General features: G+C 38.3%; 1 protein-coding gene across 1 annotated transcript in view; it reads right to left on the bottom strand.

The window, feature by feature from the left end:
* Nucleotides 1–20,439, bottom strand: part of UTP20 (UTP20 small subunit processome component) — a 75,401-nt gene that overhangs the window by 42,547 nt on the left and 12,415 nt on the right. The window contains exons 11-23 of the mRNA XM_029078981.2: nt 19,659–19,736; nt 18,240–18,418; nt 15,956–16,111; nt 15,713–15,801; nt 14,319–14,424; nt 12,757–12,907; nt 12,428–12,490; nt 11,666–11,824; nt 8,870–8,946; nt 7,447–7,526; nt 5,847–6,084; nt 3,849–4,043; nt 623–713 (exon numbers count right to left, since the gene is read on the bottom strand). Of these exons, the coding sequence (XP_028934814.1) occupies nt 623–713; nt 3,849–4,043; nt 5,847–6,084; nt 7,447–7,526; nt 8,870–8,946; nt 11,666–11,824; nt 12,428–12,490; nt 12,757–12,907; nt 14,319–14,424; nt 15,713–15,801; nt 15,956–16,111; nt 18,240–18,418; nt 19,659–19,736 (1,662 nt within the window). The remainder of the gene's footprint in view (nt 1–622; nt 714–3,848; nt 4,044–5,846; nt 6,085–7,446; nt 7,527–8,869; nt 8,947–11,665; nt 11,825–12,427; nt 12,491–12,756; nt 12,908–14,318; nt 14,425–15,712; nt 15,802–15,955; nt 16,112–18,239; nt 18,419–19,658; nt 19,737–20,439) is intronic.

Raw genomic sequence — 20,439 nt, 5'->3', positions numbered from 1 at the left:
AAAAGCAGGGTTTGAAATTTTCCAGAGATTATTCTCTAAACTCAGAAGCTGTTGCCGATGTGAATGGCAGTACTGCTCTGTCATCCATATTCCCTCCCTTCACACGCAACTCTGTCTGCCACTCCTGCTTTGGAGTTTAGCTCTTTGACTGGAGAGCGACTGGAGAGTTAAAGCTATTACTCTTTCAGTATGTGAGGAGAGTAACTCATCTCTTCATACGATGGTGACTGCACAGTGCCAGGATTAGGTGGTAACGCTGGCAGCAGACTCGCGCCTGGTGCTTGTTTGTTTTACTCCAAGATTCACGAGGAGGAAGGTGTGAAATTGGAAATCGTGAACACTCTAGAAAACTAAGTAAACTGCATGACTTAGATGATATATAGAAATGAGGTAAAATCTGTAAAAAGCAAAATTTTCTACTTACTGACATGAAAGGGAAAAATGAAAATCGGGTCGCCAGCCAGATATTTTAATGCTTCCAATGAAGCCCAAGAGTCTGCTACTGAGGTTAAATAATACCTAACTCCAATCGTTTTTAGACAATGATACTGCGGGGGGTGAGGTGGGAAGCAGCTTATATGAAACTTATAATACTAAAGTGGAAAACAAAATGCTTACTTACTTGACTGTATAGCTCATTTAATTTTGGTTCCAGGTACAGAGCACGAGGATTTAAGAATTTAGAAAAAACCAGAAGGTGTGCAATCAACTGTCTATTAAAAAGAAAGAGAGAAAAGTTAGGAAACAAAGGTACTGGTTAATAGAACCACATATATCTGTGTATATATCTATGATTCTATTTATCTATTTTGATGGTATTGATGCCTATTTGTTTTGTTTTGTTGTCTGTCTCCCCCTTTTAAACTGTGAGCCGTTGTTGGGCAGGGATGGTGTCTGTTGCCAAATTGTATATTCCAAGCGCCTAGTATAGTGCTCTGCACACAGTAAGCGTTCACTATACATGAATGAATGAATAGAAACTTCTTAATACCAATCAATTAATTGATGGTGTTTACCAAGCACTTACTCCATGCAAAGCACTGGACTAAACGCTTAGGAAAGTACACTATAAAAGAGTAGGTTGAAACAATCTCTGATCACAAAGAGCTTACAGTCTAGAGGAATAGACTGACAAAAATCACAGTTGGGGGAAATGGCAGAGTATAAGGATGCCTACGTAAGTACTGTGATGGTGAAGGAGGGCTGAATATTAAGTGCTCAAGGGCTACAGATCCGAATTCACAGGTGACGCAGAAGGGAGGAGGGTAGGCGAAATAAGGGTAAAGACAAGAAAGGCCTCTTGGAAGAGATTGTTCTCCTTGTGCAGTTACGTCAGTTAGTACTCCAGACATTTCTTCTGTAAGGGTGGAATTTTATAATTGTGGTATTTCTTTATTGTTTACTATGTGCCAGGCATATGGGGCTCACAGTCTAACTGGAGGGAGAATAGGTATTAAATCCCTATTTTAAAGATGAGGAAACAGGCACAGAAAAGTTAAATAACATGCCCAAGGGCATACAGCCAGAAACTGGCAGAGCCAGGATTAAAACCTAAATCATCTGATTTCCAAGGGCATGCTCTTTCCAAGAGACCATGCTGCTTCTCCAGTAAGGATGAGGAAGTGGTGGGAAAGAGGACTATGGAGAGATGAAGGAGCAAAGCAGAAGCTTCTTGGCTTCTAATGTCAGAGCATCCTGGAGAGGAGAGATCCAGTTTCTTTTGTTCCTGAGTACCTCTATTTTTTACAGTTTTGATGGACACACACACAAATGCTAGGTTTTTTCAAGAATTAAGAAATGAAAGATCTTTACAAGCAATCTCTACTGTCTCCAAAAACTCACAGGAACAATATGGCTTATTTCCTCACAAATATTTTAATAATAATAATAATGTTGGTATTTGTTAAGTGCATACTATGTGCAGAGCACTGTTGTAAGCACTGGGGTTGATAAAGGGTAATCAGGTTGTCCCACAAGGGGCTCACAGTCTTAATCTCCATTTTACAGATCAGGTAACTGAGGCACAGAGAAGTTGAGTGACTTGCCCACAGTCCCACAGCTGACAAGTGGCAGAGCTGGAATTCAAACTCATGACATCTGACTCCCAAGCCCGTGCTCTTTCCCCTGAGCCACGCTGCTTGTCAGCATTATAAGAACTGAATAAATTTTTTCCCAAACCATCTTGCAAATAAGTACAAAAAAGCACTGGTTCTCACTCCCACTATTTTTCCTCTCAAACTTGATCTCCACAGTGCAGGTAAAATGGCATTAAATGAAGACAATCAGTATCTTCTTATGATTGCCAGCCATACCTTTTTACTACCCTTTATTAAGTAGCTATTTACAAAGTAGTTCCAATTTTTTTTCATTCCCTCAACTCAAAAAGCAAAGTTCAGCACTAAAATAAATATACTAAAAGATATGCCTGATCCGAGACACATTTGATGTATTAAAAAATTAAAACTGTGCAAACTTTTATCCTGCCTTTTAAAAAACTATCTTTAATAATCAATTAGCTTTTAAGTACTGGAAAGAGACTGTATTTAATCCTGAGGAAAAGTACATTAAAATCTTGTTTCTGAGATAAACTCATAACTGAAGAGATAAATCCAAGGCTCAATGAACTCAAGAAATAAGCATTTCAGGTCAAGGCAAAAGTGTTAATGGAAGAACTCATTAACACTATTCCTGTAAATCTTTGATCCCAGCTGTTTATCACCAAAGTAGCGACGGATAAGAACTGCTTGAGGCCAAAATAAGTTGATATTTGGCAACAGATTTTAAAGTTATTACTAATTTATGTAAATATATTCATTTACTAAGGGCCAAGGAAAATAATGGAACAACAGAATGGAAAAAACAATATGTTCAGCTAAGATCAAGAAGGCGAACTGGAGCAGAATTTACATCATTCTCATTTGCAATGGTACGATCTGTTCCTTTGCAATAAATCACATCTTGAGTTGACATGAATAAACTAGATATAAAGGTTAAAAAGGACTCAATATGCAAAATTTTTAGTTGCATTTGGTGAGCATTTTTCATTATTTTCCCCCAAAAAGTTAAGCTTTTTGATGTAAAACAAACTAATTAAAGATGAACACGGCTGATGCACATTTCACAAACCAACAGTCCACTACATTCAATTCTACAGGACAGATCACCGTTGGGGAATTATGGAATTCTTCACACTATAACATGGCTATCTGGTTAGCACATGACTTGCGAGGTAGCAGAGACACAGAAGTGAATTGACTTGTCCAAGGTCTTACACCAGACAAGTGGCACAGCCGGTATGAAAACCAAGGTCTCACCTCCATGCCTGTGCTCTACTGACCAGGTCATGCTGCTTCTTTCTTCCAAAGACTGCGAATATATCGTTTAATCTAAATTAGCCTTTCCACGACAAAATTTTTCTAGGGTGGATGAGGCCTATTATTGGTTATGGTACCTACATGGTGCACTTGGAAAAATGGAGGTAAGAGAATGGTTAAACGACTTACTCCTGGTTACACAACTAATCAGTGGTAGAGCAAGGATTTGAACCCAGTTTCTCCTTATTTCCAAGCCCAATAATCCTTGAACTCTAATGCACTGAAGTCTTTGTGGTTCTGATATAGTCACTGTTTGTCAATCTATTGTTTCACTTTACATATTTTGCGCTGTTATGATGCACCTCTCATCAGTTCTTGGCCCCCTTTACTCCTGTCAACCTTTAAGATTACTTAATTCTTTATGGTCCAGGGACCAAGGATGAATTACTCACTATCTTTGTACCTCTCCCTAGAACACATTATAGTGTTTCTACAAATGGGGTGCTCAATAAATGAAGTAAATACCTTACTTACTTTGCTGCAGCTCTTCTTGTTTTGTTTTTTGGTAACTCTACAAGTATGGGTGATTCTGCCAAGTCAGCTTCTTCTGTTAACTCTTCCTCATCTTTTGAGGGAGTCACTTCCATTCCTTCTTCTTGTAGCACATGGCTTTTTTTACGAAGGTCTTGAGTTGGAGCAACTTGAAGATCTGTTGTATAGTACTCATTTCTGTATCAGACAAAAGAAAAATTTTAAATGATGAGATCCCAACCCAATTCTGTGTTTCCAAATATGTTTTGTAGTGTAGGGTTTCATTTACTTAAGATTTTACAATGTGTTCCATAATTCTGAAATTATTTTTGGAGGATGGAGAAGAAGATATTATATTTCTGTTCACTTTAAATTGCATTTGAGGATAAGGAGATGTAGAGAGTGTTGGAGAAAGAAGGGAGAGAAGAAATGTGAATCCAGTCGAATAATTTTAGTGTTTGCTTTTGACACTATGTTCAGTAGGCATTCAATACCATTACAACTACTTATTACTAACAATAATAATAATAATAACAATACTTGCTAAGCACTCACAATGTGTCAAATACTGTGGCAAGCGCTGGGACAGATACAAGATTGATTGGACAAAGGCCCAGTTTGACACAGATGTCAGAACCCTCCTTTCTTCTTCTCCCACTCCCTTCTGCATCGCCCTAACTTGCTCCTTTTATTCATCCCCTCTCCCAGCCCCACAACACTTATGTACATATCTGTAAGGTATTTATTTATATTAATGTCTGTCTCCCCTTTCAGAATGTAAGCTCATTGTGGACAAGGAATGCATCTGCTTATTGTTATACTGTACTCTACCAACCACTTAGTACAGTGCTCTACCCACAGTAAGCACGCAATAAACACACTTGAATAAATGAAAGAATCCAGATCATCTGACTCCCAGACCTGTGCTCTTTCCATTAAGCCATTCTGCTTCTCTACTGATACTGCTTTATTTCTCTATTACTTCTACAAATGGTAATGTCCTACACATCCATATTTCTGACACTTTAATCCATAAATAAAATGAAGAAAATGATCTAAAATAGCATTTTCAGAATCCTAATTTTTAGCCAAATTCAGATTGTTGTCATACAAAAAATAAGTTAAAACTTTATGTTGATAAATGGCTGGCATTACAATTATGATTACTAGATCAGGAGCTCAAGAGCAGAGGACATGACTCCTTATACAGGTTGAAACAGTGCTCTGCCCACTGTAGGTACTCAATAAATAGTAAGTGAGTGCTCAAATAATACTCTAAGTATTGACTAGGTGAAAGATGCAGCCAAATTAAGCATTCAATCAGCTTCTTTCCTAAGGATAATTCTGCCTTATGAAAATGGAGAAATAATTTATAATAAATTCAGGTTTTAACTTATATTCTTGCTTGACTAAAGGGTCTGTAAATGACAAATAAAAATTTCATTTTGTCCCACAGGAAAGGAAAAAACCTTTCCAAAACCCATACTAAAAAAAAAAAAAAAATCAAGTAATTTTCTTATGCCAATCAGGTGAGTTTATTATCCTTCATCACCTTACTGTTATTGACATACAATAGCAATTATTATGGTATTTGTCAAGCACTTACTATGTGTCAAGCAGTGTTTTAAACATGTTTCTATTGCAGTGCTTATCGGGATGGACGCAGTCCCTGTTCCACACAGGGGAGGGAGAATAGCTATTGAACCCCCTCATTTTACAGATGTTAAAACTGAGGTTCAAAGAAGTTAAGTAATTTGACCAAAGTCACATAGCAGGCAACAGGCAGAGGATTAGAGCGCAGGCCTTCTGACTCCCACATCCATGCTCTTTCCACTATGCCACATTTCTCCTGTGTGTCTTCCCTTCTAGACTGTAAGCTCATTGTGGACAGAAAATGTGTCTTATGTTGTCATATTGTACTCTCCCAAGCGCTTAGTACAGTTCTCTGCAGATAGTAAGTGCTCAATAAATACAACTGACTGACTGCAAATGATCACTTACCTCATAAATCTCAAGAAAAGTGGGCAGAGTTCCCTTGATCTGGGCTCTACTCTTTCTGGGAATTTTGCAAGTGCCTTCCAGAGAAGAAACCGAAAATTGGTATGATCCAGCCTTTCCCTGCAGTCAGTTCTCAATTTCAGTTGGTCATGAAAAAGCGTTCCCACTTGTCCTCCTTTTTTCCAGCCTTCATCACCAGTGTATTTCTGGTTTTCTTGCAAGTTACCTTGTAGTTCTTTCTCTGTGTGAGGAAGGAATGTGTGAGAAAGGATGGTGGCAAAGAATCAGCGATGACTCGATGAATAAGAATGAGGTCAGCTCTGTCATTTGCACTTTTCCAAAACCCAAGTACATCTGCACTAGAAGCTACCATTGCCAACTCTACTTTTCATCTCGGCAGCTCCTATGCCAGGTCCCTAGCCAGTACCTCAGACCTTAACCCTCAGTAAATATCAACGGAGACAATGGTGGACATGACACTTTTCGAGTAGCTTTCTTAATGACTCCTCACAATGTACAAGGCCAGCATTACTGTCCCACTACCAGAATTAGGGAATGTGTGAGAGAGAAATGAAATTGATGTGATTTTGTTTACAGAGTAACAGGAGAATTAAAGGCTTCAAAATATGACCAGATTCTGCTTTCTCATTATTGAGTTAATAATAATAATAATAATAATGTTGGTATTTGTTAAGCGCTTACTATGTGCCGAGCACTGTTCTAAGCGCTGGGGTAGACATAGGGGAATCAGGTTGTCCCACGTGGGGCTCACAGTCTTAATCCCCATTTTACAGATGAGGGAACTGAGGCACAGAGAAGTTAAGTGACTTGCCCACAGTCACACAGCCGACAAGTGGCAGAGCTGGGATTCGAACTCATGAGCCCTGACTCCAAAGCCCATGCTCTTTCCACTGAGCCACGCTGCTTCTCCATGGAGTTAGCCTCCATCAGTTTATATTAGTCTTATTAAGGATAACTATCTAAATCAATTGCAGTGCCTGAGATACATTATCCCTAAAGTATCCCCAGAAAAGGTTCTCCTCTTAATTTAACACAAGTGCTGTTTCTTACTTGACCGTTAAAATAATATTTATAATAATTCTGAAATTTGACAGAAGCCAACTTTTATTAGGCCAAAGCGTAAGGTACTCTGTGCTTACATCACACAGATATTTGCTATAAAAGCTACATTTCCTATAAAAAGCAATCCAAACACAACAGTAGGATATCATCATGTTCTCCATAAGCAACAGAATATTTGATTCCATTCAGATAAGCCCTTTTCATCACTATACCTTTTCCTCATTTCATCCACAAAGAGTATAAAGTCATAAAATTAGACCGTAAATTTAGAGAACTAGAGAATGTAAATATATATACCCTATACTTTGGAAAAACCACCTAAAATTGAGAGAACACTGACAGAAAAGGTGTCCTTCGGATGGGCTCCTCTCCATATCATCTCATGAAGATAGTTCAATATTACTGCTTTAGAAGTAGCATAATATCACCATTCTCTTTCTCCAGGCTTAATAAATAAGTTAAATTAGCCTTAAAAGTAAACCCTTACATTAAAACATGCAAGGAAAAAAAATGTACATACCAGCATGGGCAGCAGCTTTTTCTAAATGTTCATAGAAGACTTTCCAGAATTGTTTGTTCTCCATTTCATTTGCATGAGAACTGGCAAAAGGGAAAATCAAGTTGAAAATTAAAGTTCAAATGGGCCCTGCAAGAATATTATTTTTATTGTATATTGGGGTGGCAGTGTGACAGGGCAAAGGAAAAGGGGAGTAGCTTGACTGTTCAGAGAGAAAAGGAGGAAAGACAAGTTCCTGGTAGTTCTAAAATCAGTTTTCATGATTCCCATGTTAAAATACATATATACAAATTTTTAAACAAGGGAAGTAAAATACTGCTAAATACTTTCTGGCAAAAAATACTTTCTTTATACAAATATATCTAATGCAGATTATTTTTCTAGTCTGTCTCTAATTAAAACAGCTAAAAGAAAATAAATTTCATTAACACATTAATCTCCACAGCACTCATGTATATATCTTTATATTCTACTTCTTCCCCTATCAATAATGCGATTTTATGTCTGCCTTCCCCATAAGTTCCTTGTGGGCAGGGATCAGGTCTATCAATTTTCTGAATTGTATTCTAGCACTCCTTAAACAGTGTTCTGTAGTCAACAAATACCAATGATCGACTGATTAAGACCTTGGTTAAAATCACTCAAAGTCAGATAAACTCACATTAAAGGTGACCTTGGAGAAGAAAAAGTTGCTATTCATATCAATGGATCATCCAATGGTAATTATTGAACACTTCCTGGGTGCAGAGCACTGTATTAAACACTTGTAAGAGTTGAATATAACACAGTTGGTCGATATGCTCCATGCCACAAGGAGCTTTAAGTCGGGTTGGGAGGCAGAGAGAGTGTGTGTACCCGTACTTAACTGCCCCCATGGGCAAATGGCAACTTCAAAAGCCACCTTTTCTTTACACTATGGATATGTGGCCTGGCCGGGAAGTGCATCAAGAGCAGTAGGATGTCTGGCCAGAGGCCAGAGGCAACAAGGAGAGGCCTTGGCACGGAAAGTTGGGAGGTGGCAATTAGCTCTATCTCCTGGTCTACTGAAACAAAACAGTAAGGATATCAATCTATCAATGGTATTTCCTTACAGCTTGCCATGTGCAGAGCACTGTACTAAGCTCTTGGGAGATAACAATACAAGAGAATTAGCTTTCAATCTAAAGAACATCGTGTTGGACATTGGGTGAATTTTACAACACAAGTTTACTTAACATAGGATTCTTCAAGAAAACAATCCCGTCAGAGCAGAATGGGAATACTTTATAAAATATGGGCTTGAGGCCTGAGAGCATTGTTTCTTCCACAAATACACACCCAAAAATAAATCACAATTTCCAGTGAATATTATTACTATTATATTAAGTCATTTGTATGGTAGCTCCATATCTAATTCCTCTTTTCTATCTCTTTAATGTGCACTCACCTAATGAGTTCAATAACAGGATCCCAGAGAGGACTGAAGTTAATATATAACATGCTTAGTAAATAAGAAAGTGGCACCTGCAGAAACACAATAATTTAATTTTCTGACAATCATACTGAATGAGCATTAGAAATAACTAGCAAATGCAAAACCAAAAAAGAGATTAATAAAATGTATTATAAAAGAAAATCTAAGCCAATGTTCAACTTCTTCCAAAATACAAAAAGCATGTTCATGATACAGGAGTACTTGGCTTACTACAGTAATAAGGGTGCCTTATATTCCACCCACCCAAATCTTCTTTTTTCAAAAAAAAAAAAAAATTGTACAGAAATATTAACATTAAATATCTTAAAGTCATCACTTATTCTGATGAAGTATTTATATCAAAAGGACATTTACATTTGTGGCGCTTCTGTTTTTAAAAGATTCATCTGGATATCAATCGCATTTACTGAACGTTACTGTGTGCAGAACACTGTACTAAGCGCTTGGGAGAGTACAATATAACAGAATTTGTAGATACGTTCCCTGCCCAAAATGAGCTTGCAGTCTAGAGGACGAGTTTACAATCTAGAGCATATAAATTCACCTACAGCAAAAACTCAGTTATTCTGTATGCATAGGGCTGAAACTAGTCCCTTTAGACTTTCATATTTATCGACTTGTAATCATCATTATCAGTAACATTAAGTGCCTGTGTGATCTCCTTGGGCCAGGGAAAAGTCTAGATAACTGAGTTTTCTGGAGGATCACAATCCAGACTAAAGATTTTTTAATAGAGAATGGACTTTTGAGTTAATGTACATTTCAGGGGAACCAGTTTTCCATCTCTCCACCCCACACCCAAAACACACTACAAGCATGTAAGAAAAGGGGCATCTCCCAACATTTTCTGTCCTTTCCTCCTCCTCCTCAAGTGGGAGGGTCTCCAAGAAAAGAAGTGAGGAGTGCTGAAGGGTGACAAGTTTGGTGGCACGAGTCTTCAGAGCACCAGCGGAGGAAGGGGCAGGGGTGGGAGGCAAGACAGAGAAGCAGCGTGGCCTAATGGATACAGCACGAGCGAGGGAATCAGTTCTAAACCCTGCTCCGCCACTTGTCTGCTGTGTGACCTTGGGCAAACCTGAGTTGCTTGTATCCACCCCAGTGCTAAGTAAAACGCCCGACACATAGTGAGCACTTAACAAATACCATAAAAAAAAAAAAAGTGATGACCCTCCTCCCCACACCCTTCAAGTACTGTTTTAGCTGCTTAAATGAACGATGTTAACAGGACTGGGAAAATTGTCACTCACTGTTCTTTGTAATCAACTCTTACTGTTCTATGCTTCTCCCCCTACATAGATTGTGAAGCTGTTGGGGGACAAAAGCTGTGACTAATGTAATGAACCTCTTTGTAGTTCAGCATTTAGCACATTGCAGGCACTTTAACAAATACTCTTACTAAAAGAGAAGCAGCGTAGCACAGAGGGAAGAGCACAGGCTTGTAGTCTGAGGTCGTGGATTCTAAATCCAGCTCCGCCACTTGTCTCCGCCAGAGAAGTCACTTCACTTCTCTGAGGCTCAGTTATCTCATCTGCAAAATGGGGATTAAGACTGTGAGCCCCACGTAGGACAGCCCTACTACCTTGTAAACCCCCCAGTGCTTAGAACAGTGCTTGGCACACAGTCAGCCCATAACAAATACCATTATTATTTAAGAGGAGCATCATGGCCTAGTGACAAGAGCACAGGCTAGTGAGTCAGAGGTCATGGGTTCTAATCCTGATTTTGCCACTTGACTGTTGTGTGACCTTGGGCAAATCACTTAACTTCTCTGTGCATCAGTTATCTCATCTGTAAAATGGGGATTGAGACTGTGAGCTCCACGTGGGACAATCTGATTACCTGTACTTACCCCAGGGCTTAGAACAGTGCTTGGCACATAGTAAGTGCTTAATACCATTATTATTAGTATTATTATTATTATTAATAAAGTTCATAGGTGTGACATAATACCCACACATAAGAATATTGGGATGAGTCACGTGCCTGACAAAATGAGGCACCAGATTGATTTTTACGCACTGCTGCAATAGTGCTTGAAGTAACATTACCTCAAAATTTGCAAGATAATGACCACTGTTTGGCTGTGAAAGAGAAATTTCACTAATACAAAGAAAAATCTCTGTTTTGAAGTCATTCCAATTTGAGAAGGAGTATAGCCTAGTGGAAAAAGGACAGTCCTGAGAGCCACAGGACTTGGGATCTAAATCCCAACTCTGTAATTGTCTATGTGACCTTGGGGAAGTCACATAACTTCTCTGAGCCTCAGTGACCTCATCTGTAAAATGGGGATTAAGTCCTCCTTTTTAGACTGTGAGCCTCATGTGGGACAGGGATTGTGTCCAACCTGATTATGTTGTATCTACCCCATTGCTTAGTACAGAACCAGGCACACATTAATCACTTAACAAATAACATTTAAAAAAAAAGGAAAAAAAAGCCTAACTTGGTCAACAGGCCCCTCCCTAGTCCCTCAGAACTCTCAAGCACTTCTCTGTTACTGATTTATTTATCCATCTATGGTTGTTATTTACTCTAAGGCTTTTAACTGGTGCACATCCCTCAATTTAAGTTTGCTTATCTTCCATGTACTTCTAAGAGGTGAGTGGGCTAATAAGATCTTAATTTACCTTAAGTTAAAAGTCCTCAGCTTAACAAGCTACAGTTTACTTCCAATGAGTAGTGTTATCTGCTTCAAAAATCAAACAGGCACTTGAAGTAAGCGAAGGAAATTATAGAGAAACATTTTACCTCCTGTAAAGGCTCATTGGGTATTGCAGTTTGTACCACATCATGTCTCAGTTTTCTCAAATGCAGCAGCTTTTCTCTGTAATCATTCACAGTTGCTGGGACAAGTTCAGCTTGCAGTAAAATGGCAAACACAGACTGACGCTCCTCCATACTGTCATCCTTAAAAAACAGAAGAAATACTGCTCTAATTTTTTTCATTTAAAACACAGCATTAAAATTTTCAAGCTCACAATGTATTCCATGCTCCACAGAAACCACCCTAAACTATCCAAGGTTGAATCTGACCTCATTCTCTTGTATCTTCCTGAACACTTACAACAGTGCTTGATGCATAGTAAACGCTTAACAAATCCCACAATTATCATTATTGCTATTATTGATATGAATAAACAGAAACTAAAAGCCTGGTTCACTCCAGTGGAAGTTCTGTCTGTGAAAAGGCAAATTTTTAGCTTGGGAAATGGAAGATGAAGGTTGAACTATAACCGTTTGTTACAATTTTAGACTGTTAGTTTAAGCTCTAAAAATAATTTCTTTAAAATACTAACAGCATCTAACTGGCACTAACATATTAATGTGATCAGGGCTGTGGCACAGTCATATCTTTGAGACAATGGAGGAGAAAAAATCACATTAAGACTGTGAGCCCCATGTGGGACAGGGACTATATCCAACCTAATTAGCTTGTTTCTATCCCAGCGCTTAGTACAATGTCTGGCACATAGTAAGCGCTCAACGAACACCATAAAAAAAATGCAGTACCTCTGTCAGTCCCGGGACTTGGACCTCAAAATGGTTTAGGATTCGTATTGTCAGAAGTCGAATCTAGCAAATGAGAAAGTCATAATTCTTAAATATCTTTTCAACTGTAGGAAATAATTTCAATGGCTATGACAACTGATTAATTATTAAGTCATTAATTATGTAAAATGTACAGAATTTACTATTGTGGAGCATAAATTCTTTGCACTACATTATATTCTGTTGAGCATGCTTTAAATTTGAAGTCATTTAGGAATTGCTGCACCTTCTCGTTACCGTTCCACATAAACATGTTTAATGTGTGACTGAAAAGATGGAAGTAAAGTTACCTTGGATACGCCAGTTGAGAGGTTTGCTCGTAAGTTATAAAATAATTCCATCAAAGACTCTTCAGAAAGGGGCTTCTTAGAGCCACACAAGGCTAGTCTCTGATAATACAGATCAGCCAATAGCAAGATAGATGGTTCAGAAGGGAACATCCTGCAAAGAGACACTCATTCAGAAAAAAATAAAACAGTGCCACACTTCCTTGAGTTCAATAAGTGAGAACAACAATGGAAAATATAAAATGAACTGGATTTTAATCACAAATCATAAATTAAAGATTTTTTCATAGTTTAATCCTATTTATCGCTCAGTCATATCAGAGAAGCCAAAACCAGAAACACTAAAAAAATCAGCAATTATTTCTTCAGACCCTCCCTCCCCACACAAAAAAAAGCTTTCATTGTACTAAATCCCACATTTGCAAAACAAAGGGGAAAAACAAATCCTACCATCTTTTGAGAGGACTTTAACAGTAGCAGCCAGCTTCAAAGTACAGAGAAACTTTCATAAGCTGATTGGTTGAAAAAGAAAGGCCTAAAAAGATTATGTCTTCTAAGCATAGCTTTCCCTTTCATTAGGATGAAAATGTTTGAACGTGACATCAGGACTATGACCACTTGCATTTCATGGTGAAACTATTCCGGTGAAGGACAACTGCTCCAACTTCACATTAGCAGTTTTATAGTAAATAAAGTATTTAATAAGAGAATGTGGCTCCACTTAGGGTCGTACTAAAAGGAATGATCCAAAAATGCGTCAGAGTCCTAATGTTTTCTGAAGTCCCCTTCAAATAGTCAACAGTGACTTCCAGATAGTACTGCAGATTTTTCTCCATTTTAAGTGAAGTCTCCGACCTTTCGGGAACCCGATCAGTCCCACAGCAGTGCTCTCTGGAGCTCCGTTTAAAGCTGTTCACCACAAAATATCATACTGAATAACTAGGCAGCAAATACCACTAGGTTGTGTGAAAGCTCATTGGAGGCGGGAGACGTATCTACCGACTCAGTTATATTGTACTGTCCCAAGCGCTTAGTACAGTGCTTGGCACAAGGTAAGCCATCGATAAACACCATTGATCGCTTGATTGGTACGACAGTGAATCAAGTCAGAATTTATAACAGCCAGCAAATAATTCAATCTTTGGTCATTCTTAAATTGCAACCAATCTTAAAAATAGAGATTGCTACAGCTGGGAAGAACAACATAGACTAAAACAAGAGTCCATATCAGTGACCTGACCTGAATGGCCGTGGATTCGAAAGATAATTGTTTAACTGGGTTTCTGAAGTCCTGACTGCAGATAGCATTACACTGCAAAATTAGCCTACATTTGAAGAACATCTGCCTAAAAGGACACCCCCCCTTTTTTTTTTTTTTTGCAGAACTCTGGATATCAATCAACTGATTGTATTCCTTAAACCCTCACTGTATGTAGGACACTTTGCTAAGCACTTATGTTGTGGTGAAACAGATTTTCCTGAGGGGGAAGGAGGCATCCCAACAATGAAAAGCAGACCTGCTTTTCTTCATTGCATAAATAAACCTCTGTAATATGCTTACTTACATTATCAAATTCTTGACCCATTCCACAGGCACCAAATGGAGAATTTCAGAAGACTCTTCTAAAGTTAGCAGTGTGATTACTGCCTGGCACATGACAAACAGGCTTCCTATGAACAGGAAAATAGGAGTTGCTGCTTATCAAAGAATTACCACATAACTTAGCTAATTTTTATTAATGAACACAAAATTCCCTCTGCTTGATAAGAGAAAATGGCAAGTGGAAAGATATGATGCAAACTGTGCTCTGTACATTAAAATAAATTGTTAAATGAAGAGAGGGAACCAAAAGAGAAAGCTCAGAGATATTTCATAATATATACGGTATGTCTTGTTTTTCTCTAGGAATTGAGATGACATCACTCAATCAACAGCAACTGTAGTATCCACTTTCACATAAGATAGTCTCTTAATGGTTTAGGCTAGTAATCAACTCATCTATGCCAATTAAAAGAGAAAAAACCCAACAAGTGCCCACAGAGATGCCTGCAGACCAATAGAAGGCAACCTGTTTCCTCCGAAAATGAAGCACTGTATTCTCCTTTTCTCTTTCCAGGAAAAGAATCAGACCACACCTCCGCCACTTGTCTGCTATGTGACCTTAGGCAAGTCACTTCACTTTTCTGTTCCTCAATTACCTCATCTGTAAAATGGGGATTGAGAGTGTGAGCCCCTCGTGGCACAGGGGCTCTTGTATCCACCCCAGCGCTTAGTACAGTGCCCGGCACACAGTAAGCACTTAACTACCATTATTATTAGCTCTTTAGCACTTTGATATTCATCTCTCTGCAATCCTCCAACACTTTTCATACCCACCTGTAATTGTTTAAAATTTCTGTCTCCCTCTAGAAAGATCTTTTGTCGGCAGGTATCCTGTTTACCTACTCTACTGTACTGCACTCTCCCAACTGCAGTACTCAAGTGCTCAACAAATACCATTATTATTATTACAGATCATGGGACGAAGCAATAAACAAATATTTCTCAATAAGCATTCCTATGCCTGGACCCAAGGGATTACTACATTAACATCAGATTTTCACTAAAAATCACTCTGGTTCATCATTGTACAGCATGTGAATGTCACAAAGCAATCAAAAGCCAAAGAGTTCAAAATACTAACTTTATCAAAATTGAAACTTTCTGGGAAGAAAGGGGGGTGCGATGTGTGTGTGTTTGTGTTGCACGAGCGCATGGTTGCAGCCTTTGCAGAAGGACACTTCTTGTGGATAGAGCAACATCTTTGTGCAAAAGAACACACACTTGCTTTTCATAATTCACTACCTGGATGTTATAAGAGCAGACAATGTCTTCATTATTCCCGGCTATGCTATGTGTATATATTTACTTTGGATGTTCCAGCATGAAAGTAATGAACAAAAGGTTACTGTAACTGACCTTTACCAAGGTTTCCTCTGCCAACAGCCAAGAACAGTGATTCTATGAGGCTTGTGATCAGTGGAAGAATTTTCTCTTTTTCAAGTGGTCTGCCCCAAAACATAGGAAATGTAAAGCTATTATTTTAACATCCTGTTTTAGGTGCTCGGTTATCTTCTCAATACAAGTCGGCACATCTATAAGTATTAGATGGACTCTTTTAAATTACCAATTCTTCTACTGAATTCTGCTTTCTATTCTTACCTAATATGAGGGAGAACAACAAGAGCTGCCCAATGACGTGAAAGCTCAGGAATGTTTTCATTTGGTGACAACTGAATTAAAGATAAAACATGATCCAATACTGGAGTTTGTTCTACTTCTTCATCTCTCTTTCTCTTCATTTGTCTTGTATAGGCTCTGGAAGATGAAAAGATAAAAGAAACATTTCTTGAATTTGTCTGAACAGAAGGAGACATGGTAATTGCCTCACAGACCTTAAAATCAAATTGGTTTCTTCTAACAAAAGTCTAGATGAGGCAAGGAATCGAAGGGGAGGGAAAAAGCAACTAGACAATTATTAGAAATACCTCTTCAACTGAACCATCACACAGCAAAATCTAGCTGCCCAACTATGGAGATTCATTGTGATACAAATATTAAAATTACTCTTCTATTAACTTAATGATTAAAATGAGGCTTCTTGCTATTGTTCTGGGCAGTTTAGTACCAAAATTACCAACGTTCCCACCTGCACTTACAGAATTTAACTGTCATAGGTTCACGAGTTCTGTTGTGTATTCAGGGAAATAAACTAAATCTAGTGACAAAGGGTATATATGGACACAACTACAATTCCAAACTAACTTTCTAACTGCATTCTCCTCTTCACTCTCTCAACTATACCTTCACTCTCTCGCTCCCTGTCCCCAGTGCCTAGGACTCCCCCCCACCCCGTGTATTTACAAAGATCACAGCTCCAAAACATTCAACACCGTCCTAAAATCCCAACTCTTCCCTTTAAAAAGCTTTCCCTGATTCAATCACAGTACCAAGCCATATCGACCCATCAGTCACTTCTAGCACTTTCATATTCATTTATAGTTTCCTCAGTCCTTGTGTCTATAAGCACAATCAACTATACAATCAATTCTTTGTCCTGATCACTCTGATTCCCCTTATTCTGATAAATATGTTTATGTCTGTCTTCTTCATTAGCATGGAGGTGGATGGAGAATGTGTCTCTTGTTTCTGTTATACTTTCCCAAGTACTTAATATAATGCATCCAGTGTGCCCTCACTAACATTACCGATACAAAGAATGAAAGCATGCATCATAAAAATACTTTAGCACTTCTCGGTACTATTAAAGTGAGCAATAAAATAACTTGTCACAAAAGTAAAAAAGATTCCATTTAGCTTGAAAAATAATAACCACTAGATTAGATGAATAAAGCAATATAAATCAGACACTGTCCCACTGACCTATGAGCTAGACAGTTACATTCCATACAATCTTTAAAAGGGGAAACCCTGGTGTAGTTGTGATCCTTGAAATAAAATGAGGACATATCTGTGTGACGAAAGAACTAATCCACTGGTGAAATATCATGACATAGACAACAGGGAGCAGATATTTACTCGAAGTTCATATAAGCCCCAATGGAACTCTAATGGCTAAATCACAAAACTAAATAAAAAAGTTTTAGGGAATGGGGGCAGGGGCAATTTCTAATACAATTGGGTAATGTCCACTTATATGGGGAGCTTGAACTAAGATTCCAGCAAAGAATACTATTTTACCTATATGCTTTGTCACTATGTGAGAAGGAAGCCAATATTTCTAACAAAAGTTTCAATTTTCAATTAGTGAGAGTTGACCTCCAAGCCTACATTTATCATCCTTTAAAAAAATGTTTTTTAAGTGCTTATATTATGGGCCAGACACTATACTAAGCTTTGGGGTAGATACAAGCTAATCACGTTGGACACAATCCACGTCCCACATGGGGTGACCAGCCTTCAACCCCATTTTACAAATGAGGTAACTGAGGCAAAGAGAAGTTAAGTGACTACCCCAAACACACAGCAGAAAGTGGCAGAGCTGGGATTAGAACTCAGGACCTCTGACTCCCAGGCTCATGCTCTATCTCCTGGACGTTGCTGCCTCTCACCTGTCTTTTTTCGAAGCAATGACCTCAGAATCTAGAACAAGGTTAATAATGGCACATTTAAAATCATTTTTTTCCACTTTGGAGAACTAGTTCAAAAAATTAATATAAAATCAACTCTAACTACCGTGTTTGTTTCTTTAAACTCTGGTTACTCAAGGTTATTCAGAGGATTAACCTCATTGAGGAAAATGTGACTAGTAAAAGAAAACATTGCAGAAGTTTATTTTCTTAATTCACCTTTAATGATACAATTTTCCTACGTGACTCAGATTACTTTAAAACACAATAAAGTTCTTCCTCATTTAACAAACTTTTTGTTAAATTAAGAGTCAAACAGTGTAATTTCAAAAGAGATTCAGAAAGTTATAACTTACCCAACAGATTGTTCTGTGAAAACAAGAGGATATTTTTCAAACGCCATTGAACCAACAGTGGGAGGTTCTGCTTTGTTCAAAATAAGTTTAGCCAAAATGGCTAGGGCTTCATCCTTGGCCATGACATCTTCAACCAAAAAGCAGTTCTTGATATACATAAGAAAGCTTGGGAGGAAAAGCTACCAAAAAGCCAAAAATGAAAAATTAGGCTCTATAAAACCAACTTCCACTGGCACCTTAATTTTAACATTTATGTAGGAAGTGCATCTTTTTATTTTCGCAAATCTAGCCAACATATATTAAGAGTGCATTCAGAAACAATGAAGGTGGCACTGAGATTCATGAGCCTTTCTGACCATAAAACTTTGCTGATTCATCTCCAGAGGGAGTGCCAAGTAGAAACCTTTGTCTGAGGTGCCATTCTGATTCTTGATTCTCACTGATTTCTTCCATTCTAAGAATAGAGGGGTAGCGGTGGAAAGAATGGAACTGCACCCAAACCACTTTGGCCAGATCTCTCCCAGGGGTTCGGTGCCCATGAAGAATTCCAGACTGGACTAGGGACTGGTCTGAACTAAGTGCCAGGGTACTTCCAGGACCGATCCATGTTTAGGAAGAGAAAGCAATTTACACCTGGATTGTGGATTCATGACTTCTCTGTTCCCTCCAGGGTATAGAGATTTTTCCAGAGCCCTGTACATCTCCCAGGTTAACCCAGAGCAGCTTTATTTCTGGTCATATTCAAGGGGTTTGGAGAGATCAGATCAATCTTAGGACCAAAGAGAGGGAAAACAGCAAGCCTATCTCCCTAAACCTAAGCATTTTTTAAGGGGGAAGGAAAGGAAATTTACTAAAACAGAGCCCCAGCTTTGCCTCCACCAAGGCAATTTGTTGTCACTTTAAATTTCTAATTTATGCCCCTCAAAATGCTGTTTTGTCTGCTTTACCTAGCCAGCAGAGAGAATTTACAAGTTTTGAGTTTCCTTTTTTTTTTTTTTGGAATACAACCAAAAGGCCTAAGGCCTTATTATGCAGTCCTAATTTACAGGTATAAAACAGTAATTATTTACAATTGCAGTATGCAGAGTCTAAGTATTTCGTTTGAACCCTCAAAAAAGTCTGGAGAAAATACAACTTCCTTCATATTTCTACTCAAAAAACCAAGGTATAGAGTAGAAAACTTACCTTGAACTACTAGACACAAATTCAGAAAAGGTGGATAAGTTGCATAACTTGAATAGCAAATGCTTCAGAGTAAAAAACATTTGGACATAGTCTATGAGCAGAAAAGCAAAGAGTCTAAACTAAAACTTCCAAGTGAAACAACAAGCATCTCACCTGAATCTCCTAAAATAAAACAGTAAAAGGTCTTTCATTATCTCAGATTAAAAATTCCCAAATAAATTATCCAAAATTTACCTTTTCAAACTGCTCCATAGCAAACATAACTTCAGCGAAGCCCAAAATTAAACACCTTTTAAATCCACTCTCAAAAGTCTATGGAGACAGAATTAACAAGGATACATAAAGAGATTCTCACTTCAGTGAATGCAGGGCATAGGGAATTACGAAATTTTCACCATTCAGTTGCGGGTAACTTCCCTTAATTACAATGTAATCTCAATCCCATTATAATGAAACTTAAAATCATCTTGCTTGTGATTTTTCAGTCTTCTCTACCTGATCTGGGCCCTATTTTTCTCCCTATCTCCAAGGCCAGAGACGGTTCACCATTTTTGGAGACAGACACAATGAGATCATTGTCCAACAGACCAGGGTCCATTTCCGATCTCCATGAGCAGTCTAACTCTGCCAAGTCTCTTCGAATCCCTGACTGGCTAGCAGTTCACAATGTTGTTATTATTACTATTAACAATAATAATAATAATATTGTCCTTAGCATTAGTAATAATGAGTGGTATTTGTTAAGCACTTACTATGCACCAAAGACTGGACCATACATAGCTGGAGTTGATAAAACAGGGCTACATGGAATGCAGTACCATCCACAATAATCCAAGGGACTCCTAGGAGATTATGCCCCAGTCCATCAGGGACTCTCATGGATGTTTAGGGGTGAGCTGACTTCTATAGCCCCATTTTGCCAATTCCTGTAGTCTGGAGCAGCCTTCTGAATTTAACTATAATAAGATTTTATCTGCCCTCTGGAAATGTGATAACTGGGATTCATTTGCTGCCA

The sequence above is a fragment of the Ornithorhynchus anatinus genome, chromosome 14, assembly GCF_004115215.2.
Source record: "Ornithorhynchus anatinus isolate Pmale09 chromosome 14, mOrnAna1.pri.v4, whole genome shotgun sequence".
NCBI lineage: Eukaryota > Metazoa > Chordata > Mammalia > Monotremata > Ornithorhynchidae > Ornithorhynchus > Ornithorhynchus anatinus.
The sequence above is the reverse complement of the archived record's forward strand: the minus strand, read 5'-3'. Positions and strand labels throughout refer to the sequence as shown.